Below are 26,449 nucleotides of genomic sequence, written 5' to 3'. Positions count from 1 at the left end.
TGACCATTGAATTTCAATAACTCTTCCAAACATTATTTTAAAACATTTTATAGAGTGTTTTTCCATTTGTTTGTCAGGTACTAATGCTTGAAATTAATGGATTTAAATAATTATAATTCTTAGGGTGCAAATTTTTCGAATATCTAGCCATTTTTAGCCAATTAAACATTTTGGAGCAGAACAAGGGGGAAAAAAATCAGGTCTGGAAATCTCATTAGAAGCCTGCTACAGCTACATATCAGCAGGAAAAAATATTTTCCTGTAAAAAGAGTGGTGGTCCTCCAGAGCAAAAGACAGGAAACCGAAACTTACGGTTTATCAACTGCATTTCAGCCATAAACTCTAAGAACAGTGACTTGCAAAATATGCATTGATGTCAATTCATAATGACAGGCGTGACAGACTGTTGTTTGTTTGATCATTTCCTTTTCAAACCAGCTTTTATTAAACCATCATCTGCACCATGACGACCTTCAAGAGCAATTCTGTAACACAATGATCAGAGGCCAAGAGAGGGACAACACCAACAGGACAAACGAAAAGAAGAATGACAACCAGCGGTAGTGAGGAAAACTTGAGGAATGACAGTCAAAGGAAAGAAATCAATGAAGAAAGACGTTTACAGTTGTACAAAGACTACAAACAAAGAAAATAGAATCTGCAATTATTACAAACAGCAGTAAAACTGTGAATTTACATTGAAACCGCTGTTTTAACGGAACAGGAGGATGATGGGATAGATATACACATATATCAAATTTCCATTAGTCTGAATCCATTCAAGGACAATGAGCAAACGTTTTGTCTTTGACATGAAGAAAACACGAATGCGTCGTCGCTTCCCATATCAAACAGACAAAAAAAAAAGAAGATAAAAATCAAAATAATTGTGCTGAACCCTCAAACTACATCAAAATTACCATCACAATTATAACTCTAGCTGTCAGTGTCAGCATAAGAAGAATTGGTATTATTAATAGTATGAATATTTTACTTCATTATTTGATATATATACACACATATTCTTGCTTTATTTTCCCACGTATGTGTTTAAGTACACTTGAAAATAAAATGCGATTTCTCTTTTTTGTTTCACTGGAACATACAACAAACCCCAAACACGTCACTCATGATCACACACATACACATACTGGTTTGAGACTCCCTTGACCTCACGTGCCCATTTGAACAAACTCACACACGCACGCACACACACGAGCGCCTCAGTTTGTGGACACCGTCCTTCTTTTCACCCCTTTCCACGCGAGCAGGAGCGGACCATAATGCATCTGTGCCCAGGCTGAAGGGGGAAACCTCAGCAAATGGGTATTTCCTTTGGTGTCACATCACAGCGACTTGTCAGTTTGAAACGCTGAAGCTAAACTCGAGCAAGTGCAGCTACACTGCTTACGTGGCTCTCCTGCTTAGAGCAGCACAATCCCTTCAGAGCATCAACAGATATGCTGTTCTGGAGGCGATAAACAAACACGCTCTGGACAACTGGTTAGTCATTTTAAGTGATTTTAGCGGGTGTTAGTCCTCCTCATTCCAAGCAGAATGAATTGAGAGGACTGTACAGTTGTGATGGGATTTAAAGGAACAGTTCACGCAAAAATTAAAATGATGCCATTGTTTACTCGCCCTCGGGTCATTCAAACTCACATGTTGTTGATTTTTTTATTTTTATTTATAGCCTGAAAAAATAAACAAAACAATGACTTGAAGGCACCATAAAAGTAATGCACACAAATTGTGTGTTGTATTTCAAGTAATATGAAAAGACTGAAATTTACATTGTTATTCACTGAAAATCTTTTCTTCTGTAAAAGCTCTGACATTGAGATTTGGGAAGAAATTGTGTGGTTTGATGGTCATTGACTCCAAAATGCTATTGATTCTTGCATTTTATAATTGTCATGCCAGTTTGAACAAATAAAGAAAACCTTGCATAAAACTAGGAGACTTGTAATATAGCATCACAAATCGCACTACTTTCATGATACTTTAATGTTTTCGCTGTCCAGGTCCAAAAGGACCAAAATAATGACGGAAAAGCACAATGAAAGTGATGCATGTGACTTGTGAGTTACATTTCAAGTAATATGATTGCTTGAATTTTACATTATTCATTGACAATCTTCCAAAGCTCTGAAAATTTATTTGCGAACGGTTAAAAAAAAAAAAAAATGCAGTTTGATAATCATCGACTCAAAAATGCCAATGGTTCTTGTGTGTCGTAATTGCTGTACCAGTTCAAACAAGTGAGAATTTTATGCGCAAAACTACTGTATAGATTCAGAAAGAATATAACACCTCAAATCGCATTGACTACTTTCATTATACTTTTTATGGTGTTTTTTTTCTTCTTCTGTAGAACAGTTTATAGACTGTCAAGCTCCAAAAAGGACCAAAATAATGACTTAAAACCACCATAAAAGTGATGCATATGACTTGTTTGTTATATCTCAAGTAATATATTGGCTTAGTGTGAATAAAAGGATTGAAATTTACTGATAATCTTCCAATCTGCCAAACCTCTGACATTTAATTTGATTAGAGTTTAAAAAAAAAAAAATGGTGCAGTTTGACGGTTTTGTCTCCAAAAAAAATCATGTCGTAATTGGCATTCAAACAATTGGAGAACTCCTCACAGAAAACTACTGTATAAATTCAGAAGGAACATAGCTCCTCAAATCGCATAGAGTACTTTAATGGTACTTTTATCATGCTTTTTAGCGCTTGACATGTTGTGCACTAACATTAATGGAAAAAAGCTTGTTTTGCAAAAGAAATAAGGTGGCGAGTAAGCAATGACAGATCTTTCATATTTGTGCACACCATTCCTTTCAAATCCACAAACCAAGGCGAGCTCTTAAACTTCATCTCTCACACAAACATGCTCAATGAAAAGAAAGAGCACTACAGCGCTTCTCTGAACTCATTCACACCTGTGCTAATTCTCACACACACACACGCTTGCATGAGCAAACAGGCCTTCATGTCCCCCGGATGTTTAAGGATGTGACATCCACAGCTTGAGGAAGACATGTGGAGCGTGTTGAATATGTTTTCCTAACGCTAGCGTTTACTGAATCGTGAACCCTATGTTTTAATAATCCCGTGAGGAGAACAGAGAGACACACAGTGGATGGTGGTGGGAGAGCGCTCCCGGACCATTTCGGTGTCCCTTACTATCCACTGAGTAGAGCACGGCTGGCGAAAGAGAGAACGCGCATCTCGATATACTACGATACGGGAAAAGAGAAGGGGCAGCTGACTGAGCTTTCGTTTGTTTGTTATCTTCCGGGAAACGGGACAGTGAGGGCATCGTGGGGCATGTGCGTGATTGGGATCAAAAGATATCCGGGCAGGAGTCCCAGTTGCCCTGCTCCTTAGCCTCCCAGTATCCTCCTCTGTAGATGTGCGTGGGCTCTCCTGTCATCGGGTCGACCTGCTGCTCGAACCACATGGACTTGTAGTTGTCATGGTGACCACCTGATCAAACAAAACAAACACGTACATACAAAAGCAAACAAACAGTCACATAATTAGAGAACAGAACATATATGAGGGTGCTAGTAACTCAATAGAGCCCTTTTCTACAAAAGCTATTAGAAACTATTTCAAATACAGCCTGGAGCTTACAAAACAAACGCTGACTAAACTATTAAATCTATACTTAAACAATCAGCTACAATCTCTGATTCAACACGTCTCTCTTTCTATATTCACACAACAGGCTGATAAACAGCAGCTAAGAGAGGTGCATGGTCAACTCGGGAAGAAGAAGAATAAAGCAAAAAAAGGAAAAAATATTGGTAAAGTTTAGAGGTTGGCGGCATGACCAGCATTTTATATCACAGTCCAAGATACAACTTTATATTACAGTAATGGGAGTATTAATAACAGTGAAGTTATTTTTGCTGGAAATTGAACTATATAATATATAATATAATAATATATAATTCTCATTTCTGCACAAGCCCATGAATAAAATACATGAAACATACTTTAGCACAATTGATTATGGACTTGAAAAATAAATATACACATAAAAATATATTTTGCATGTAACATTCCAAAAAAGTCCATATATTCTATATTAAATCAAAGTAGTCTATATTAAATATTAATAACAATTTTCTTTTACAGAGACCTTGTTACACATTATGTGTACTTACTACAGTAATAACAATAAATTATTCATAATTACATGCAACTAACATAAAACCAAACTCTCATCCAAACCCTAACCATATAATAAATACATGCAGTTCATTAATATAACTCGCTACTTAAATGTATAATTATACTGTAACAAGGACCTCGGTAAAATAAAGTAAAACCTAAATATTACGAGCATAATTACATAATAATTACATAAGAACATAACATTACCGTCTAACTCAAATATACATATTTTATATGCATTTTTATTTTTTTCATACATTTTAAATTTTTAATTATATATTTTATTTTATGAGCTGAAGCACATTTCATTTGTATATTTATATATTTATTTTTTAAATATTAAATTATATTTTATTAAAGCACAGGTGTGCACATACTGGAAAAATCCTACATGTTCAAACTGGATTTGAGTGGCATGACATGTCAATTCAATATATAATTCTCATTTATGCACAAGCCCATGAATAAAATACATGAAACATACATTAGCACAATTGATTATGGACTTGAAAAATAAATATACACATAAAAACATATTTTGCATGTAATATTTGCATATAACCTATTTCACATTAACTGAATTTTCTAGGATAGGGTGCATTTATTTGGATTCTAGAATGGGTTATAATTGGTGTAAAAAGCAATATGCCATTCCAAAAAAAGTCTATATATTCTATATTAAATCCATGTAGTCTATCTAGATAGTTTAAATATTAATAACAATTTTCTTTTACAGAGACCTTGTTACACATTGTGTACTTACTACAGTAATAACAATAAATTATTCATAATTACATGCAACTAACATGAAACCAAACTCTCATCTAAACCCTAACCATATAATAAATACATGCAGTTAATTAATATAACTCGCTACTTAAATGTATAATTATACTGTAACAAGGACCTCGGTAAAATAAAGTAAAACCTAAATATTATGAGCATAATTACATAATAATTACATAAGAACATAACATTACCGTCTAACTCAAATATACATGTTAGGGATGTAACGATTACCGGTTTGACGATAAATCATGATCAAATTTCCCGACGGTTAGTATCACTGTTTCATATTTTAATTATCATTAAAACCATATTAGATTACCGCGATTTGAACAACTTACGATAAATAAATACTGTCCAGCATAAAGCACAGTTTTCAGTAACAGTCTCACGTGCGCACAGCACGCAGAGTAGTTTCGTTTTGAGTGAAAACAGGGCTGAAAAACTGGGAGGTTTTAAAAGAGTGCTAAGGGAATAATACAAATTAATATATTAATTAATTAATTATATGAATGTACCTCTGAAGGTTCTGACTGTCTTCAGAAAAGATTCGATGGCATTTTGTTTTCATCTTCGCTCCATGTAATACCTAAAGGAAGTGTTCTTAATCGCAATACTGCTTTGTCCACAGAGTTTACGGGAAACAGCTTTTCCACCAGCGCCACCTGCTGTCAGCGAGTGGATTTACAGAGACTTATATTTTCATTCAGCCTGTGTGCAGTTTTGTCTGGCCAAAAACGGACTGAATTTGCATGCTCTGCTGTAAATTTTGACTGGTTGATGAAAAACAAGCTTATGTGGATTCTACACATTTAAACAATTCAGATAAGTTATCTAGAATTATTTATGGAGCAGATAAAATACATATAATCATTTATTAATCAATTATCATTTTGACTTAACTCTTTTCTTTATTTAAAGGCTGAAATGTGAGGTTTACCTTTTTATGAAACTTTTTCAAAGCTTTATTTGAACATTTACATTAGATATTTCAACATGCTATTAAACTGTTGTCAGTCAAGTTGTCATTTAAAATCCGAACATCATTGGTAATGTTATTGTTTTAGTGATTATGCAAACAAAAAGTAATTTTATTTGTTGTTTGTTGATTTTTAAATATAAAACTTGGTGAAGTGATTTATGTGTCTGTACTTTTTGAACATCTCCAGCACATTTTAACAATACCGTGATAATACGGATAACCGTGATCATTTTGGTCACTATAATCGTGATAAGAAATTTTTATACCGTTACATCCCTAATACATGTTTTATATTTTTTTCATACATATTTTTATCATATTTAATTATATATTTTATTTATTTTATTTTATGAGCCGAAGTACATTTCATTTGTACATTCATATATTTATTTTTAAATATTAAATTATATTTTATTAAAGCACAGGTGTGCAAAATCAGGTGTACAAAAATCCTACATGTTCACATTCAATGCGAGCGGCATGACATGTCAATTCAATAGTTAAACTACAGTTTTCTGCTTGATCATACCGCCTAGCTCTATCAGATGTGAGCAATGGAGGGGCTGGAAGGGTTTTGGGTGGATGTTACTTGCTTTTGACCGGAGCTCCATAAGGACCCTCCACTAGTGACACAGAGCAGATAACGAGACAGTGAGGGTCTCATCCATCAGCTCACAAATGCACAAAGTTTAACCCCACAATTGTCAATTTATAATGAGTGTATGTGTGTGAAAGTGCAGTCACTGTATAACATGACGCATATGTGGAAGTGTATGATAGTGTGTAGTTTTCTGTGATAATCAATGCATAAGCTGTACGTGTTTGCAATAGTTCAGAGAGTCATATTATGACTACATTAACATGAATTATGGATCTTGTGCTGTTAAGCAAAAAAGTATAATGTTGTATAATGTATAACATGACCCCATTAAGCTGTAAAATGTAGCTCTAACAACTGTTTCCACTCTTATTCTACAATTACATAATTCCTCTTAATTACGAACACTGGTTTTGTATGCATCTCTGTGTGACGCGAGCGAGTGTGTGGTACTTGCTTGAGTATGCCGGTGGGTGTGAGCCGTGCAGTGTTTCAGCTGCAGAAGCACACAGATGAAGATGGAGGGATGCAGGCAAAGAGAAGAGGAGTGAGAGAGATGTTAGCATGCATGGGAGGAGTGAACTGAAGAAATGAAAGTCTACACTGACTGTAGTCTCTGTATATGATACTGTCTATACTCCTGCAGTTTATGCATTCACACTGCCCACTGGTGGAAGTAAAATACACACACAGGCATCTAATTTAAAATGCATGATGCAAGAATTAATTCAAATAAGAACCAAGTCTAATAATCTGCTTGTTTCTACTGAACAGTGTTTTCTCACCTGAATCTCCTCAAAAATGTGATCTAGGATAGAGTTCATACGGACTCTAGTATGGTTTATAATTGTTGTATCCTTGACTCTAGCAATTATGTTAATACTGATGATGAGAATGCAGCAAAATACAATCAGAAAAGAAACCTTAAGGGGTGAAATCGAACTCAGATCAGGATTAAGCAATCAAACCAAGTGTGAAAACGACTAAACTAAGCTACACTACACTATGCAGCTGTAGTCTGTGTTGATTCTGCTACTTGCTTGATAGTGAAAGATCGGAGGAAGTTTCATCTGTGTCAGCTGATGCAGGGACAGACAGATGGAAAGTGAAGATTAGATTATAAATGTGAGAGACAGAGTGATTAGGAGAGAGGGATGGGATGGTACTTGCTTTTGTAAGTGGTCTCAGAGGGCTCACTGGCAATCTCGACTTCTTCAGCTGATCAGAGTTGAGAGAGGAACAGCCAAAAATTAAAAAGGGGGATGCAAATTAAGACAAAAACAAAAAAAGAAAGAATACAATGAGTGAATGGCATAATGGAGGCGGGGAAAGTGATCCTGGATATTAAAGGGACAGTTCACCCCAAAATAAAAATCCTGTCATCATTTTAGGGATGCACGATATTATCGAACCAATATCGGAATCGGCCGATAATGGCTTTAAATGTAAATATCGGCATCAGCCCGATTTGAAAAATTATGCCGATATGTCTTGCTGATAAGAGGAATAGGTTAACTCATGTGCTCAGGGTGTGCTAGCGATTACATCACGTCAGCAGTGTGACTCATTTTTGAAGCAAAGTTTTGTCTGAATGATGATTAGATTCACTCTTTTGGATCGCTGCATTTAAACTGAGAAAGCACCTACAGAATGACGCTTCGGTGTATGATAGAGTAAACGGTAATAGCACCTGCAGAGGCAGCAGCGGCAGCCTCCCCCGGGTCCTAATGCCCGTTCGGTAAGGAGTTTTAATTCCGTAGGGGGCGCTGTTGGCCTATTTTTAATAAAGTGAAAGTACAATAAACAAATAATATTTAAACTGTTTCTGATTAAATAAAGCAGTAATTGATGTCATAAAATCATGAGTATGTTTTGATTTAAAGGTCAGAAGCTATAGCTTACATGAATAAAAAAAAATCACAAACATGACATTTGTAAATGAAATAATTTTATATATACTGATTTATTCATTAATGTGTAATATGTTATATTTTTTAAACAAATTATGAGCTCTAAAAGATTTTCAGAATTTTTACATCTCTTTTGCTTTAGACCATCTACCAATGTTAATTCTTAAATTAAAATGTTAAGGTTACTACTGCATCTTTCTGAAAAAAAAAATGCAGCGATTATTATATAGTTTATTTATAGTTATTTTCAAATCTTCAATGTACTGTATGTCATTATAAAATAACTTCATTATTGTTTATTTAATTCTAACAAATAAGTTCTAGTTAAAAATTAACCAAAATTAAAAATAATTTGCTTATAATTTCCACACAGGAGAGACTTGGTATTGTTTCCAAACAAAAGTAAATATATCGGTATCGGCATCGGCTATCGGCCAAAAAGAGTTGAAAAATATCAGCATATCGGATATCGGCAAAAATCCAATATCGTGCATCCCTACATCATTTACTCACCCTTATTTCGTTCTAAACCTCAATGTGACTCTTTCTTGCATACGTGGATCATAGACACACCAAAGTATTACAAAACTGGTGTACTACTACTTTTATGGTACTTGATTGTCATTTTGGAGCCAGTTTTATTAGCATCATCTAAAACTATTAAAAACACGTATATTAATTAAAATAAAATAAATGTTAACTGAAATAAAACAAAACATAAAAACTTAAATGTCAGTTAGTTGTCAAGGAATGTTTTTTTATTTTTGTTTAGTCAAGTACTGAAATGCAAAAAAACTAAATGAAACAAAAAACTGACCATTAACAAAAATTTACAAAAACACAACAAAATTACAGAAACTTGAACTGAAACTTAAAAATAAAAAAATGAAACTTAAAAACCAGACTTACTACTCTGAAAATACAAAAATAATAATAATAATTTAAAATAATAATAATAATAAAATAAATAAGTAAACAAAAATACTATAATGATATATTAGGGAAATTAAAAGAACACTGCTTGAAGCTTTCAAGTTTTTTAAGTCCCTTTCACTGATTTTGTGGAAAAGCTTCACGCAAGAAAATTCCTACAGATTTGGAACAAGATGACAAAATGTTAATTTTTAGGTGAACTATTCCTTTAATGTCATGCAAATAAGCACTATTACAGTGTCTGCATGTGTGTTTGTGTGTGTGAGATGGGAGAAAATGCAGAAGACGACAATTAAAAAGAGAAAAGGAAAGGAAGTAGAACAGGAGTACTTGCTTTTTAGAGGCGAGTCAGATATGGAGTCCTCAATGAGAGCTTGAGGGAAAGACAGAGATAGACACACGGGAGTGAACGAGAGACGCCAAGAAGGTGGAGGAAACGAGGAGAGACGAGCAGAATGACAAATAAAAGGACACTTTACCCCCGTCCGCTGGCTCCTTACCCTCTTCTGCAGGGTTGGCGGCGCGGTTGGCCTCTCGCTCCCTCTCTCGGCGGGTGATGCGCTGCTTCTCCTCCAGTCTTTGTTTCTCAGCGTTGGCCTCCTCCCAGCGGCCCTGCTCCATTAGACGCTGATCCGGCCGCCTCCTGCTATCCGTGGGAGCAACGCCCTCCTCCGGCTCGTTCAACGTCAACGCCAGGGTCGAGAAGTAGTACATGTTTTCAGCGCCTTCCCTACACAGCACAGAGAGAGAAAAATGGCAGGAAATTATGGAGAGATCAAGAAATTCCAACTGAGATCACACTTGAGCACCACAACACAATGTGCCAGAGAACATGCACTAAATACTAAGCCACAGCTCCAACTACTCAGGAATATTAATTAGGCAATGGCTTTGTAATAGGCTTGCTGCGATAGACGGTGTTTTCAGTTATACCGGTGTTAAGCTAAACGCCAGGGTAGAGAAGTAGTACATGTTTTCAGCGCCTTCCCTACACAGCACAGAGAGAGAAAGGGCAGGAAATTATGGAGAGATTGAGAAATTCCAGTCGAATTCACACTTGAGCACCACAACACGATGTGCCAGAGAACATTGACTAAATACTAAGCCATGGCTCCAACTACTCATGAATAATAATTAGGTAATGGCAATGGTTTTTAAACCTTCCTTGGAAGTCTTGTCATGAATTCTAATTAATATTCTTTAATTAAAGGAATATTCCAGGTTCAGTACAAATTAAACTGACAGGATTTGTGGCATAATGTTGAAAACAAAAAAATAAAAAAATCTTGTTTTCTTGAAAAACGCAAAGGAATTGAGGTTCCAGTGAGACACAATGGAAATGTGTGGGACCAATTTTTGGAGGATTTTAAAACAGAAATGGGAAGCCTACAATTTTAGAATGCACTGTTTGACCAGAAATTTGAGTATACAATAATAATATATCATCATCTTCATTCAAAATATTTAATTGTAAAAAAATCTAAGAAATATAACTTGCAACAATACCATTGTAAAAAAAGCAGTATAATAATAATAATACTAATACTACTAATAATAAATTAATTAGACAGAACAACAGTAAAATTCCACTACTCATATTTAAGTCCGTCTTAATTTCTTTGCTTTTAAACGTGAAATATTAGAGCTTTTATCTTGGCACAAAATTAAAAGGAGAGCTCAAAACAGATTTATTAATTATTCTTGTATATATGTTAAATATACTTGAAAACGCAGGATTTTTTCTCTCTCAGATCATCATACTATTTAGGTTGGAAAATACGTAAACCTGTATAAACACTACTACAACTTGTGTGTTATTTTTTGTTTTAATTTACATTTTTATAGTCGCTTAGGGTTTTAGGTTCATGGTGTTATGTTGTCATTACAACAAAGTAATAAAATTGGATGTAAAGTGATTTCTTTTCTCTAAAATAATGTTTTGTGCACATTTTGTGGCTGTATGATTGAAACAATGAGTATTGTAACGTTTACAGAGTGGCCCATTCACTTCCATTGTTACTTAAAGAAATTGAGGGACAAATGCTGTCGACTGAGCTTGAACTTGGGAAATATTGTACGCGACAGGGAATATCTTACGGCAGCGGAGTCTTCCTCCACAGCTCTTTGGCTTTGAGCGTCTGATAGACGGTTTTCTGTCGCCCGTCGGCGCCGTTCTCTCCCCCTCTGCTGCTCTGCATCACACGAGAGCACTCCATCTTTTCGTCCCACGTCCCAGACAGAACATAGTGCGCTTTCCCGTCTTTATCCGTCACTACCCCCGTGACCTACAGAGAGAGGCGTTGCACAAGAAGGAAGCGAAAGCAGAAATAAATTACAGAATGGGCAAAAAGAACCTGAAAAGCTGCAAAGGGTGACGGATAAAAGGGGAAAAAACTGACACGTCTGCATTCTGGGAGAAAGAAGTCAGTGGAACGGCTGCTGACTCACCTTTCTGGCCACGTCTCGGGAGAAGTAGCTGTACGGGGCGAATTTGAGATGACAGCGGTCGCCTGTTCTGTGGTTCACAACGTCGATTTCTCCTGACTGAACTCAGAGAGAAAGAGAGAGACACACAAATATCACTTAAGAATAAAATCAAATGCCACACTATAGATATTTAAGCAATTTAAGAGCTACATTTGTATAATGCAAATGTAATTTGCAAAACCAGGAAAAATGTAATGCACAAAAAACAGAGTGACAATCATCTTATTTACATAATTAATTCAAATGACATAAGCGAGTGAGACATGTACCAAAAATTGTTGAAATTAAATGAGCACACTTTTTACACAATATTTACAAAATAACAATTAAAAGAGGAATTACTGTAGTATTATCCACTGACAAGTCCATCAGTTCATTTTATATCAGACACACTGATGCCGATTATATATGAAAATATGTCTAAATAAGTAGCGTGTATTCTGACCTGATCTATCCAGAGTTTCCCGACAATAATATTGTGCACTGTGGTTGTGACTTTCTTCCAGGTGTAGTGATTGTTACTCTTCTCAAAGATACAATGAATAGAACCTGGAGCAAACAAACAAGCAACTCAAAATCAGCTTGAAAACTCTTGCTTAAAAACATAAATGTGAGCATATGACATTCAAATATCCATCTTTTAATATGAACAAAATATACTAATATATTAATGCAGGGATTCCAAACTTTTTTTTTTTGGCCAGCCGAACCTCTTTGACTTAAAAGTATTTATTTTAAATGCCCCTAGAGAATTTAATTTAATACTTTAATAATTTAACAACACATTTACAGTTCTCTAATGTTGGTTAATAGTTACATGACATCAATAAAACAAATTTGTATTTAATATCTTTTTTTTTGTGTGTGTTTTAAATTGAAAGTTTTTATTTTCAAATAATGTATATATTTTAATTTTACGATATAATTAATTATTAGCTTATCGTCGAATCACAAAACCTAGTTTGGGCAGCAATTTAAATTGGCATATCCAAAAAGTATTTGGATATTTAAGTCACAATTAAAAAGGTCCAAATGTTGTTGCATTAAATAAAATATCATATCATATGGTATCTATTTTAAATACAGCACTGGCACACTCTACAGGCAAAACATTTAGTTTCAGTCAGGTTTTTTTTTTTATTATAAAACAGCTGTTACTGTTGAAACTGCTACTGTTAAAAATAAAGACCAACAGTATTGTGACACTCTGCGGTTGTCAAATGTTAGCTGAACATGTTCATAGTTAAAGTGTCCAAAAACTTTTTTTATTCCACTCGACATTGTTTCTAATGGGCTTTTTTGCATTACACTTCCTGTTTTATATGTTGTTTTTAAGAAAAGGAACTAATGAGAAAAACTCTTCCCTGAATGAAAGCCGCATGTTATTTTAAAACTTGAACATTGTGATAAGGGCTCAAAATAGGATAAATAGTTACCCAGGGGCATGATGGAGAGATATTTTCCCCTGAACTTGCTGGCCAGGGCGATCTCCTGTCTCAGGGTCCAGCCTCGCTCGGAGATCGCGTGATGGGCCGCAGCCGGAGGGTGATGGCTTACCTGAAGACCAAGGCGGGAAGAAGAACGGTTATTAATAATACCAAACACAACTCATCTATCTCAGGATAAACAAAAGCTCACCTGCTCACAGAGGGACCTGTAGCCGCTCTCCTGCACGCGGTCCAGCTCAAATGTCTCTCCCAGCAGAGGGTTGAAGGGTTTGCCCGTGCGATGAACTGTAGTGGAGTAAGAGGACACAGTGAAAGCTGCCACGTAGCACATTTGCTCCAGAGAGCTCTGGCACTTGGCGCCCCGGTCCAGCAGCTCGTAGTACTCCAGATCCTCGGAGAGACGCTGCAGCATAGACAGGGGCTCGTTGAAGTTCACCTGTGAAAAGAAAGGATGCGTTGAAAGCAAATGAATCTGGGCTGTTTGGGATTCTTGTAAAGATACGGATAGGCGTACAGGCATAGGGATTTTGGAGAGCTCTTTTCCGATACAGTTCTTCATGATGCTCCATAGATTGAGAGAGTAATTTGGTTTATCTGGGATTCGGCTCCGCCGCTTTCTCACAGGCACTACTTCCTGGGACTGTGGAGAGTCGGGATTGGACGCCAGAGACTGCTCGTCTAGCTGTGAAAGATTAAAACAAAAATTGTGTTTAAACATGAACTTCAATCGTCAATATGAGTTTTTTTATATTTAGACAGCACATCGAATTTGGCTTGCATACAATGGTGATCAAGTTTTTGGAATAATTACGATTTTTAATGTTTTTGAAAATCATCTCTTATGCTCATCAAGGCTACATTTATTTGATCAGAAAATACAGTAAAAACAGCAATATTATGAATTATCATCTATTTTAATATATAGTCAAATGTAATTTATTGCTGTGATCAAAGCTGAGTTTCCAGCATCATTACTCCAGTCTTCAGTGTCACATGATCCTTCAGAAATCATTCTAATATGCTGATTTGCTGTTCAAGAAATATTTAAAAATCATGTTTTTAAATTGTAATAATATTTCACAACATTACTGTTTTTACTGTATTACTGCTCAAATAAATGAGCCTTGGTGAGCTTAAGAGACTTTTTTCAAAAACATTAAAAATCATAATTATTCTGCCAGTGTACATAAACGCCTTACCGACGTCGTCCCGTCGTCCATTCCCAGCCCTGTGAAAAGAAAGGATGCGTTGAAAGCAAATGAATCTGGGCTGTTTGGGATTCTTGTAAAGATACGGATAGGCGTACAGGCATAGGGATTTTGGAGAGCTCTTTTCCGATACAGTTCTTCATGATGCTCCATAGATTGAGAGAGTAATTTGGTTTATCTGGGATTCGGCTCCGCCGCTTTCTCACAGGCACTACTTCCTGGGACTGTGGAGAGTCGGGATTGGACGCCAGAGACTGCTCGTCTAGCTGTGAAAGATTAAAACAAAAATTGTGTTTAAACATGAACTTCAATCGTCAATATGAGTTTTTTTATATTTAGACAGCACATCGAATTTGGCTTGCATACAATGGTGATCAAGTTTTTGGAATAATTACGATTTTTAATGTTTTTGAAAATCATCTCTTATGCTCATCAAGGCTACATTTATTTGATCAGAAAATACAGTAAAAACAGCAATATTATGAATTATCATCTATTTTAATATATAGTCAAATGTAATTTATTGCTGTGATCAAAGCTGAGTTTCCAGCATCATTACTCCAGTCTTCAGTGTCACATGATCCTTCAGAAATCATTCTAATATGCTGATTTGCTGTTCAAGAAATATTTAAAAATCATGTTTTTAAATTGTAATAATATTTCACAACATTACTGTTTTTACTGTATTACTGCTCAAATAAATGAGCCTTGGTGAGCTTAAGAGACTTTTTTCAAAAACATTAAAAATCATAATTATTCTGCCAGTGTACATAAACGCCTTACCGACGTCGTCCCGTCGTCCATTCCCAGCTCGCTACTGATTCCGCTGACATTGCTGCCGGATCTCCTGAGAGAAATGGAAAGAGCGTATGAGAGAGCCAGAGAGTGAGAGATAGGAGGAAGGGGAAGGGAAGGAAGAGGATACACACACTTAGGTCCAGTAACACTCATATCAGAAGAGAGTTAAGGGACAGAGAGGGATGTGAGTAAACGACAGGAGCGAGGCGGTAAATACAGACCTGTGATATTTGGGGTCTGCTGGTACAGTGATAAACTCTTGAACGTCCTCGCATGCGTCAAAGAATTCATTCTCCTCGTCCTCGTCACTGACGTCACCCTTTCCTGGAACTGGGCCTACAGGACAAAGAAAGGAGGAAGTATAATTTATATACAGGAAATCAGTATGTCGTATCCAAATGTATGGCAAGAGTTTTTAAACACAGAAATGAGTTAGAATGATCAATATTCACAAGGAATTGGCTGACAATTTTAAAAATAGGGTTTACTTTGAATACTGCAAAGGTTTCACTGCAACTTTTTAATTGGCCGATATGTTTATTAAAGAATAAAAGTATTTTAAATCAGTTCACACTGTACAACTCAAACTGTAAATTTCAATTGATTCAAAAATCTGATTTAATGACTAATTTGCATTACCAAAACTTTTTTTAAAACAATTTAGTTATTAAAATTTTGCAAAATACACTACCATACTGTATCAAATTGATACTTTTTGAAAGAAATTAATACTTTTATTACGCAAGCACGCATTAAATTGATCAAAAGTGTCATTAAAGACATGTATAATGTTACAAAAGGTTTCTATTTCAAATAAATTATGTTATTTTAAACTTTTTATTCATCAAAGAATCCTGAAAAAAATGTATCACAAAAAGCTTCAACCAAAATATGAAGCAGCACAACTAATAATAATTGTTTCTTAAGCAAGCAAATCAGCATATTAGAATGATTTCTGAAGGATCATATAACACTGAAGACTGGAGTAATGATGCTGAAAATTCAGCTTTGCATCAGAGGAATAAATTACATTTTAAAATATAATAACATAGAAAACATTTATTTTAAATTGTAATAATATTTTACAATATTACTGTTTTTATTGTATTTTTGATCAAATAAATGCAGCCTTGGTGAGCAGAAGAGACTTAGAAACATTCAACCCCAAACGTCCAAATGGTTGTGTGTATTTAATATACATATCGATGTTTATTACCATGTAGTGCTATGTTTGAATAATAAAATGGAAAAGATTAAATCCTATTCTCAATTGCCTTTATTTAGTGAAAATTGTGTGCTGTGATTAAAAACTGATTTGTAAAACAATTTTGACAGATTCATTCAAAAAGATTCGCTTAGAAAAGCCATTAATTGGGGAGTCAAGATACCACTAGCTGTCTTTTCATTGTTGTGTGCAACTACAGTGTATTAGAAATCTGTGTTTATATATTAGTCTCTATATAATTTTGTGGCACCCAGTCTTTCTGTGCCAGCCGTACTTTACCTTTGCTGTCTATGGCAGGGTTGCTCTGGGATGGAGGCAGTACGGTCGCTCCTCTGAAGGCTCTCTCCAGATGGTTGTGTTGTTTGGCGAGCTGCTCCAGTGTCTCCTCCAGTCGCACTCTCTGCTCTCTCTCGGCCTGCAGGGCTTTCTGCCAGCGCTTACTGTGTGCCTGAGCCAACGCCAGGAAGTCCCGGCAGGCCTGGGTATCAGATTATTAAAGAATCGTTAACAATACGTTTAACTGTGGTTTCTGTGTGCTAAACAGACAACCACAAGTGAATGAGGCAGTGAGTTGCTTTTTCCCTAAAGCAAAAGTATTGCTCGGTGGTCTTACGTTGATCATGGCGTTGGAGGTGATGCGGAAGAGGGTGGCTCGCTCCGTCACCTGCCGAATCTTTTCACTCGTCTCTCCTCCCAGCCGAACTCCCTCCAGCTCAGACAAGGACCTGAAAGAAAGCATAATAAACTACTTTATACAGATAGATAGATAGATAGACAGATAGACAGACAGATAGACAGACAGACAAAGAATATATACACGTTATTGTTAAACTATAGAAAAAAAATAAATGTTGTTAACTGAAATAATGCTAAAATACAAATATAAATATGCTAAAAATATAAATATTAGATGAAAAACAATAAATAAATATTTAAAAACTAGAAATGTTGCCTTGGGAACTAAAAAAAATTGCTAAAACTAAGCCTGAAATAAAATTAATAGCTAAATAAATAAAAAAAAGCTAAAAATGACAAAAGAACAACAAAATTACTAAAACTTAAACTACAATTAAAATGAAAAGCAAAAACATAACAATAAAAGCTAAATCAAAACATTAACAATATAAATATTTTAAATATAACTATTTTAATTAAAGATTTTAATAGCATAATAATAATTTGTACAACGATTACAATAAAAAATATATATATTCATATTATATAAATAATATATAACAAATACATTTCAAGTAAATGTTATTAATCAAAAACATAACAATAAAAGCTAAATCAAAACATTAACAATATAAATATTTTAAATATAACTATTTTAATTAAAGATTTTAATAGCATAATAATAATTTGTACAACGATTACAATAAAAAATATATATATTCATATTATATAAATAATATATAACAAATACATTTCAAGCAAATGTTATTAATGTCATGAGAGCAATAAATTTAGCCAAGTGTGTCCAGTCTGTTAGAGAAAGGTGGACTGACCGCTGAAGAGCAGAGCCGTGTTTGGCGATGAGGTCGTTGCAGGTGCTCAGATCCTCCACCTTGCTTCCCAGCGTCCGGAGGGTGGACTGCACCTCTGAGTTGCGTGAGCCTGCGCCCTGACCTGCCGCAGGAGGAGTGGAGTCGTCCCCGGAATCATCTGCAGGAAAAAAGAGGAACGAAAACTGTGAAACAGAAGCCCCGAAGTGTGCATTTTTGTGCTATTCTCAAATGTGGTTTCCTTTCCAACTGACCCGACTCAGCCTGCATGCGGAAAGCTTTGGCTTTGGCCAGCTCCAGTGCTGTGATCCACCGCTGCCGCTCCACCTCTGAGCTGGCCTTCAGGTGATACGTCTGCGTGCCGCCATTAGAGATGACAAAATTGCATGAGTCCTCCACCGCGATATTGGCTGTGGCCAGGTTTATGGTGCCCCGACATGTGTGACCCATCTCCGCCTGGGTCCTGGAAGAGCAAAGGGGACGGAGATAAGATGATGTGTTTAAGATAAAACACTTTACTTAGTCATAGTTATATCCTCTTTTAGATTTACACAGTGTTTATCATCGCTAAACGGGTGGCCAGAACAGGACGTAATGTGTTTCAGACTTCATAATGTTAGTCAAAGTCTGGTTCTGTGACGCTAGAGGAGCATTCATGAGGCTCTCTTTAAGCTCTAAAAACTGAACAAAAGCCCCCCGACAGCTGTTTTTCGGCATCTGATGCATTATTCATGAATTAGCACTGAAAGCCAAGCATTCGAGAAATGCCTTCAGGTAGAGTTTCTTTCACTCTTGAGCATTTATGTGACAGAAGATACGACGTGTTACTGCTGCTATCATAGTATCTGGTATCAGATTAGAAAAGAGCCTCATGTTTACGATCTTAGCAGATACACAGAAAAATATTTACCTCAATGAACATTTCTGAGCCATTAATCAAACCAACCATCTCCAAGATGAATAAATCAAATGACAACAACAGTAAACAATATAAAGCTACAGACTGCAATACTCCGATAGCAAATAAAAAATGCAACATATTAAAAAAATTATTGCAAAATATTCAATAAACTCAATACATATTCATAAAGAGACAAGTTGTTGGAGAGAGTATGGGGAAGGAACATCATTCACAAACTTTATGAAAGCTGAAATCTGACTTGTGGCTCATATAGAAGCGGTTATCATTTCTTAACTTCAGTTAGTTACCCAACCCTACTAAAACTAAAATTAAAACTGAAAATCTAATAATAAAAGCTAATTCAAAGTATTAATAAATACTATAATAGTATAAAAATAATAGTAAAATAACACTGTTGTATTTTATAAAATTGAGCAGTAAAACTGTCAGAAGCACCAAATATATCAAATATAAACAAAGTTTTCATCTCCAACTGTAATTTGCCAACACTGATGAATCACCAGTTCCAGGATTTTTTTACACTCTGCAGGAAAAAATGAGGCAAGACCAGTTTGGATGAGCTATGACATGGCACAAGACCGATGCCAGGCGATTTAACAGAAGCACAACAGTCCTGAGCCTGTAACCCGTGAAACTGTGAAATCTCTTACTCGCCCTCTACATTTCCTGATGCATCTTTCACACACACAATGAGAGCGATGAGAAACCACTGAGGTCTGCCTGCAGGAGCAGAGGAAGTGCTGAAATCAAGCCTTAAGTCGAGCGTGTGATCCTCCTGAACAGAGATGACCTGTTAAGACCCAAACTCGCTCAGCCAATCATGTGGAGGTGGACAAGACAATGTGCACTGGTGTCTTTTATTTACACCGTAATGCTAGGGTGGGGTTTGCCACACCCTGTTTATGATTAATGGATATGGATTTTTAAAAAATAATTTCCATAGAGCAATCACAAAGAACAATTTCTAGCGGATGAAAAATCTTTAGAGTGGAGCATTGCTCCATAACAATATATTCACTATAGAAATCACAACCTGATGTTGGAAACAGTCAGTGATCAGTGCTTTAAAACTAAATCATAATGGCAATTGCATTACACAAAATGAGTGGGATGTTTCCACTGTATTTTGATAGTTTTGAAGTTATTTTGTGCAAATCTTTTCAATTTTATCACATCACACAACAAATGCAATGCACTACATCAAACTGTGCATGCAATGCACTGGGCTTCTTAGACAAGCATCTGTTATACTGATATCACAGTTTCAACTTAAATTCAGTATTTAAAAGTTGCATATGTAACAGACTGTATAATAAACATTTAATAAAGCATGCCATATGCTTTTTAACTTAAGTAGACAATCCACCCTCTAAGTAATAATATTTGAGATTTATCAAGAGTTACTACATTAAAATTTAATGCAAAGCCAAATTTGATCAGAATTTCAGGTTTTTATTCAGATACACAACAGTCCAAAAGTTGTGGTTGGTAAATGTTTTAAAAGAAGCCTCTTATTCTCACCAAGGCTGCATTTATTTGATCAGAAATACAGTAATATTGTAAAATATTATTGCAATTTAAAACAAATGCTTTCTATTTGAATACATTTTAAAATGTAATTTATTCCTGTGATGCAAAGCTGATTTTCAGCATCATTACTCAGAACTCAGAAATCATTCTAATATGCTGATTTGCTGCTCCAGAAACATTTCTGATTATGATCACTGTTGAAAACAGTTGTGCTGCTTCATGTTTTTGTGAAAACTGTGATACAGTTTTTCAGGATTCTCTGATTAATTGAAAGTTCAGAAGAACAGCATTATAAATGTCTTTACTGTCACTTTTGATCATTTCGCATCCTTGCTGAATAAAAGTATTAATTTCTTTCAAAGCCTTACTGCCCCCAAACATTGGTGGTGTATGCATTTACAAAGCGCCAGTAAGCTTTGTCAAATATTAGATTATCAAATAATAATCAACCGTATATCATCACTGCAGTAAAAATCAGCTATTTGTGAATTCTTTTGGAAATGGGATGTTTCGATGCCACAAACATAATTTTTTGGTCATGTTCATCCCGAACTGAATGAAGCACTACAGATCTTTTTTTATTTGGTTTGGTGCGGCATCAACACAGTATTTATTTAATGACGTTTACATTTCATTTCCGTATTCAAGAAACAATTACAACATAAGCAAAGTAGTCAAACATAAAGCACATACTCTCACTAGCCAACTGCTGAGGCGTTGGACCTTGTTATTTTATTGTATATTTAAACATCAGATGACGAGGGTGGATTTTAAAGAATGTGTTATCCTCTCATCTCAAACTGTTGAGCAAACAGTGAGGATCGCACGAGCAAACAGACACACATGCGGGCGCTCCTGCGTGCTCTCACACGCAGTATTAATAATTAACAGAGCCCAATGAGATGAATGTGGCTTCACCACCAGATCAACTCCCACTCAAATCTAATTACGTAAAACGGCATCATCTTACAGACTGACGAACACCAGAAGGTGTTGAGTTTTTTTGTCCGTTTACATACGTCCATCCTAGGGTTATCATAATTAACTAAAACTATAATTGAAATAAAGCTGAAACTAAAAATATGAATATGAGATTAAAACTTTAACTTATTTCAGTTAGCGGTCAAAGCAGCATTTAAATTTTTCATTTAGTGTAAGTTGATGCACCAAAGTTACTAAATGAAAATAAAATAAATAAAAACTAAAACTGAAATAAAATAAAATTAAACCTAAATAGTGGTATTTAAAAATAAGTACAAAAACTAATAAAAAATGAACATTACAAAAACAAAAACAAAAATTTAAACAATAAAAAAATGACAAAAGCACATTACAAAATTACTAAAAATTAAACTACATTTAAAATGAAATCTAAAAAATAAAAGCAAATTTAAAATATGATTAAAAACTATAATAGTATATAAATAATACTAAAATAACACTGGTCCATCCAGTCCAATGTTTTGAAGTAAGTCGTATGATTTGAGACATCATCAATAAAGCACAAACCATATAGGAAAGGTTATATGCATAAGTTTGAGGAGTTTGTATGAGTGAAATCCTCAAAAAAGTGGTGCTTGCCGTACCAAGAATATCAAGTTATTTCACCATCTAAAGCTTAGCATCTTATCAGATAATGGTGAAAGGCCAAAGAACACTTGACAGCTCACAAAGGGTTCATTAGGACAACAGACGTTCCTATCAACCTTTGGGAGACCTGTTGTCTGACAGAAACAATACCTGACAACATTTTTTTTTTCTCCCTAGAGGTCGATAAACAACAAAAACACACCACAAACTCACCTGTAGTAAGACAGCAAGCCATTGCTCAGGACGAACCATCGCCTTTGGTATCCCTTGATGTAATTAGTCCATTTGAAGAGCCAGCCTTTATAGGTGTCCCCAGGGGCCGGGGTGGGCGCTTTGGGCTCCGACATCACGACAGCCCGTGGCTTCACAGTGTCTGACGGGGGTCTGGGTGAACACAAAGGGTTAAACGGTTAGTTGACACCTTTACCTGAGTGATTCACTCCTTCATGGGGGCAAGACTTTCTCTTGTACGCCAAGGCACCTGAAATGTTTACATACACACACAAGTTGTGTTGTTCCCCACAGCATTTTGTGGGTTGTGTGTAGGTTGACAGCACACTAGGTTTTGAAACACAGCCCAAATCTTCCATATATAGACTGAAACGTGTTATACCCCGTGGATATCATGTCAATGGGCTCGTTTCGCCTACGTGTCACTCTCTGAACCCACTACTTGACATTTACAGACACGAATTAAAACAAAACTCTTTAAACAGCAGCGTCTATGACCGCAATAAATGAAAACAAACACATCTCGGGCTATTTTAAACTTTGTTTAGATTAATGAGGCCTGTGTTTTACGAGTCATTCACACACAACTACGAGTCCAAACGACGTAAAAATGACAGAGTTTACTCATAACGCCATGACATACAATATAAACACTCTTAATGTTTTATTAAAAATCATGTTCGCTGATACACATATGCATAAATGTAAAATGACTTTGACGGCTAATTCAGCTAACGGCTAATAAAACTGACGCGCTATCGCGAGACATGGAGGCGGAAAGTCAATAACACAGATATTTCTGTAAATACAACACTTACGTGATGACAAATCAACTGTAAGCCTCTCAAATGCGCGTTTATCCTCTAAAGGCCCTTTAATAATGTCAGCGTGCGGGGAAATGTGTGTCAAACTGAAGCTAACTAGCCTGTGCTAACCTTCAAGCTGTGTAGAATGACAGAAATCCCGTCAACTCGTGCATAACATCAGATGAAACCTCGGGGACATAACGCAAAGCGACATGACAAGACACGGAAATCTGAAATCCCCAGTGTTGAGATGATTTAAAGTGTGTAGTGGGTGCTGGCCAGCTCTTACCTGATCTCTCAGTGACCCCCTCTGAAGAAGGAAGTCAGTGACATGAGATCACAGGAGCGAGTTACTCCACACAACTCGCATAAAAGTCACAGTCACATTATTGCATCTTTCCTCCTTCACACAAAACAGACACCGTCCTGATTCTGAGCAGTGCATGTGGATAATGATCAGATGTACTCGTTAATGACATTTTAGTCGAAATGGGTTTTGTTTTAGGGTGTAAATGAGGTAGGCTAAATATGGTAAAATCAATCAATAAAGCTGCCGGTGTTACATTGACTTTACAAGAAGTTGATTTATAGTATAATCACTGTCATGCATGACTTCGAGTGGTTTATTGCTTTTATAAAACGGTGGCAGCTAGTCTCACAAATGTTCAATAACCATCTGCATGTATTATTCATAATAATAAACGGTTCTTCCAAGTAATTTCATTCATTATCTAATTGTAGGCTGTTTACAGTTGCCATGCAACGTAGCATTATTTGTATTAAATCTCTGGTAATCCTCTTTAAATAACAACCAGTCATTATCATTGTCAAACACAAACAAGCCAAGCAGCATACACTGAGGAGAAAATGAATAAATATTTATTTAAATAGCCTATATAAAATATAATTTAAAAACTGCTTACAAATAATCGAAATAAGCAAAGGTTTAGGGAGGTTGATCGACATATAATGTTATAATATTTATCAGCATATATACATTTGAGAGTTTGAGATGAGTTGAGATTGAGTCACAAAACTTGGAGCAGCCTTATTAACAAATCTGCATTTGTGTAGATACAACTTAATATAATCCAAATATTATTCCACAGATTATTCATACAAGCTCCAAACTTGATAATGTGATATTCAAAAGCACCTATTATGTTCTTTGTAACCAACCATTTATACATGTTGTCCCAAAATCACGTAACAATAATACAATTGTAGAAAAGATGTTCAGGGGATTCAAATTAAGTGCATTAATTTAGTAACAGGTGTGCAATTAAAACGACCTTTAAAAAAGGATTTCAGCATCATTCGGTTTTAGCCATTTTGTTTCGACTTGCCCACTGTAAATCAGTGCAAATTTATAAACAAATAAGTAAGTAAAAAAAAACTGATCATTTATGAATAATCTTTCAAATAGAATAAAAGTGTAATTATCTGAGGGATATTAGTTTGTAATTTGTTAGAAAATGAAGGGTATGCCTTACACCGATTGTAAAATGCCTCAGTAAAATCCTGTTAACTATTAATCCTGTAAGACACTTTATTCTATATAATAAAACAATAATATTTTTTATGTAGTAGTTTATGTAAAGATACGTCCACAAACACGAATTCTTCTCTAGTGTGTGAGGCCACAGCGCTGTATTTGACCGGTAGGTGGCAGTACTTGCGCTTCTGTTTGTTAGTTGACGTCCACGAAGAAGATCGTGCGTCATGTGCTGCAGTGTTGTTCAGCTCACAGTGTTTTGTTTTCATCTGCAACACTTTCTGTTCTAGATATATTACACATATTACACCAGCGGGTAAGTGATGGATGCATGCTGAGTTTAGAGAAGCACGTTAGACAGCGTATGCTGTTAGTTTCACGGAAGAATCGAACTATTTCATTCTATGTTTTCAGGGAGATGCCTGTGTGCTCACTAGTAAGTGAAGATGATTCACACAAACCCATCCAGCTTCATCACCAACAATCCGTGACTCTGGGTCGAGGGCCAGAAACTAAGATAAAAGACAAAAAGTGCTCAAGAGAACAAGGTTGAGATGTTTTTTCTATATGAGCAATTGAGAGATCCAGGCTTTATTCAAGAAACTAACACTAATATGTTTTTGTTTTCTTGCAGTTGAATTGAGAGCTGATTGCAACAGGGGATTTATCACTGTTAAACAGGTATGCTAGAATATTATAGTAAATATTAAAAGAAAAATGCATAATATGATGGATATTTTAATAGTAAGGAAATCTGCAAATTATAATATTGCATGTTTGAACCGTTTGTTTACTTTTTAACAGTTGGGCGTCAATCCTACAAATGTGGACAATGTGGTTGTGGGCAAAGGCAATCAGGTACAGTGTCATCAAAATAGCAAACACAGGTTTTTCACAGTATTTGACAAACTATCTCCTAGGGGTGTGACGAGACACGAGACTGGGTTCACGAGAATGAGACGAGACAAGATTTTTAGATTTTTTTTGAAGAATTCCTCTGAAATATATAGGGAAAAATAGTCTTTTATTCAACTGAAAAACACAAAATGCTAAAATTTATTTTGAAATCAACTTGTACTTTATGAAATTAAACATCTATTTTAATAAATTGTATGCAGTAATAAACAACATGTAAACACTGCAAAATGTTTTGCCACGAACTCAATTGACAGGCAAGTAATTGCACAAAAATGATAAAAAAGTATAAATAAAAATAAATAATTAACACAAATATCCCTTAATTTTTCTCGACTCCTTTTTAATAGTTAAATTAAATTTTATTAATTAAAAAGCATGTCTAATTATTTAAAACCATGAAACGTATACATTTTCACACCATTTTTTTTTTAAGTTTAACAAAAATGACATGTTTAGGGCCCTATGAAATTTTTTATTTTTTCTCACCATATTATTTATACTTTTTATTGTTACCAAATTCTGTGTTTTAGTTTTCTTAAAGTAGCCTTGTGATTTTTTTTTTTTGTTTTGTGTGATTATTCCTTGAAAAATAATGTTTGTTTCATTTTTAGTAGTAGTAGTAGTAGTAGGAGGAGGAGGAGGCTATGTACATTCTACTGAAAAATAGTTATAGGCACAATGTCTTCAAACCAAACCGGACTTTTATTTTGACGGGTTGCCGTGAATACCTTTAAAGTTCTGTGTATGAGAGATGACGCTAGTTTTACTCAAATCAAACGCTAAAATGCTCATGAAGTGACTCTTAGAGCAGTTCTGGAGATGTTGTTCATGTGTTTACGTCCTCATTTAGTGAGACGGCAGATGCTGAAATCACCGCGAGTGTCAC

The 26,449-nt window shown here is 35.4% G+C and overlaps 2 protein-coding genes across 16 annotated transcripts in view; one reads left to right on the top strand and one right to left on the bottom strand.

Moving 5' to 3' along the window:
* Positions 1 to 401: 401 nt before the first annotated feature.
* Positions 402 to 23,504, bottom strand: LOC107757070 (oxysterol-binding protein 1-like). 14 transcript variants are annotated; one of them, XM_016574440.1, is made up of 21 exons: positions 23,440 to 23,504; positions 22,327 to 22,497; positions 18,326 to 18,534; positions 18,075 to 18,231; positions 17,180 to 17,291; positions 16,846 to 17,044; positions 15,563 to 15,677; positions 15,327 to 15,390; positions 14,642 to 14,809; positions 13,526 to 13,771; positions 13,324 to 13,444; positions 12,333 to 12,436; positions 11,849 to 11,944; positions 11,498 to 11,685; positions 9,880 to 10,130; positions 9,735 to 9,773; positions 7,728 to 7,775; positions 7,598 to 7,636; positions 7,015 to 7,053; positions 6,553 to 6,582; positions 402 to 3,495 (listed from the first exon to the last, which is right to left on the bottom strand). In XM_016574440.1, exons 2-21 carry the CDS (start codon positions 22,458 to 22,460, stop codon positions 3,353 to 3,355), a joined length of 2,502 nt encoding a protein of 833 aa, XP_016429926.1. In that variant the 5' UTR covers positions 22,461 to 22,497; positions 23,440 to 23,504; the 3' UTR covers positions 402 to 3,352. The 14 variants fall into 14 exon arrangements, with proteins under 14 accessions (XP_016429926.1, XP_016429929.1, XP_016429928.1 ...); XM_016574443.1 differs by having other exon boundaries at positions 9,901 to 10,130; XM_016574442.1 differs by having other exon boundaries at positions 15,327 to 15,387.
* Positions 23,505 to 24,461: 957 nt separating this feature from the next.
* Positions 24,462 to 26,449, top strand: part of LOC107757069 (aprataxin-like) — a 6,760-nt gene continuing 4,772 nt past the window's right edge. Inside the window, exons 1-6 of one of the 2 annotated variants that reach the window (XM_016574437.1) lie at positions 24,462 to 24,531; positions 24,738 to 24,811; positions 24,936 to 24,961; positions 25,060 to 25,193; positions 25,280 to 25,326; positions 25,450 to 25,503. In XM_016574437.1, the coding sequence (XP_016429923.1) occupies positions 25,064 to 25,193; positions 25,280 to 25,326; positions 25,450 to 25,503 (231 nt within the window). In that variant the 5' untranslated portion in view covers positions 24,462 to 24,531; positions 24,738 to 24,811; positions 24,936 to 24,961; positions 25,060 to 25,063. The remainder of the gene's footprint in view (positions 24,532 to 24,737; positions 24,812 to 24,935; positions 24,962 to 25,059; positions 25,194 to 25,279; positions 25,327 to 25,449; positions 25,504 to 26,449) is intronic. The other variant, XM_016574439.1, reaches the window with a different exon arrangement.

Source organism: Sinocyclocheilus rhinocerous, unplaced genomic scaffold, assembly GCF_001515625.1.
Source record: "Sinocyclocheilus rhinocerous isolate Xijiao unplaced genomic scaffold, SAMN03320098_v1.1 scaffold563, whole genome shotgun sequence".
Taxonomy (NCBI): Eukaryota; Metazoa; Chordata; class Actinopteri; order Cypriniformes; family Cyprinidae; genus Sinocyclocheilus; species Sinocyclocheilus rhinocerous.
Note: the sequence above shows the minus strand (reverse complement) of the source record. Positions and strands in the feature narration are given on the sequence as shown.

Bases quoted from the DNA above. Each gene is read 5' to 3' on its own strand.
- LOC107757070 (XM_016574440.1), bottom strand. From the start codon at position 22,460: ATGTCGGAGCCCAAAGCGCCCACCCCGGCCCCTGGGGACACCTATAAA. The intron at 15,391-15,562 runs GTCTGTATTTAC...CATTTCTCTCAG, and splicing joins GCAGACCCCAAATATCACAG to GAGATCCGGCAGCAATGTCA. The intron at 11,686-11,848 runs GTGAGTCAGCAG...CTCTCTCTGTAG, and splicing joins CCCGAGACGTGGCCAGAAAG to GTCACGGGGGTAGTGACGGA.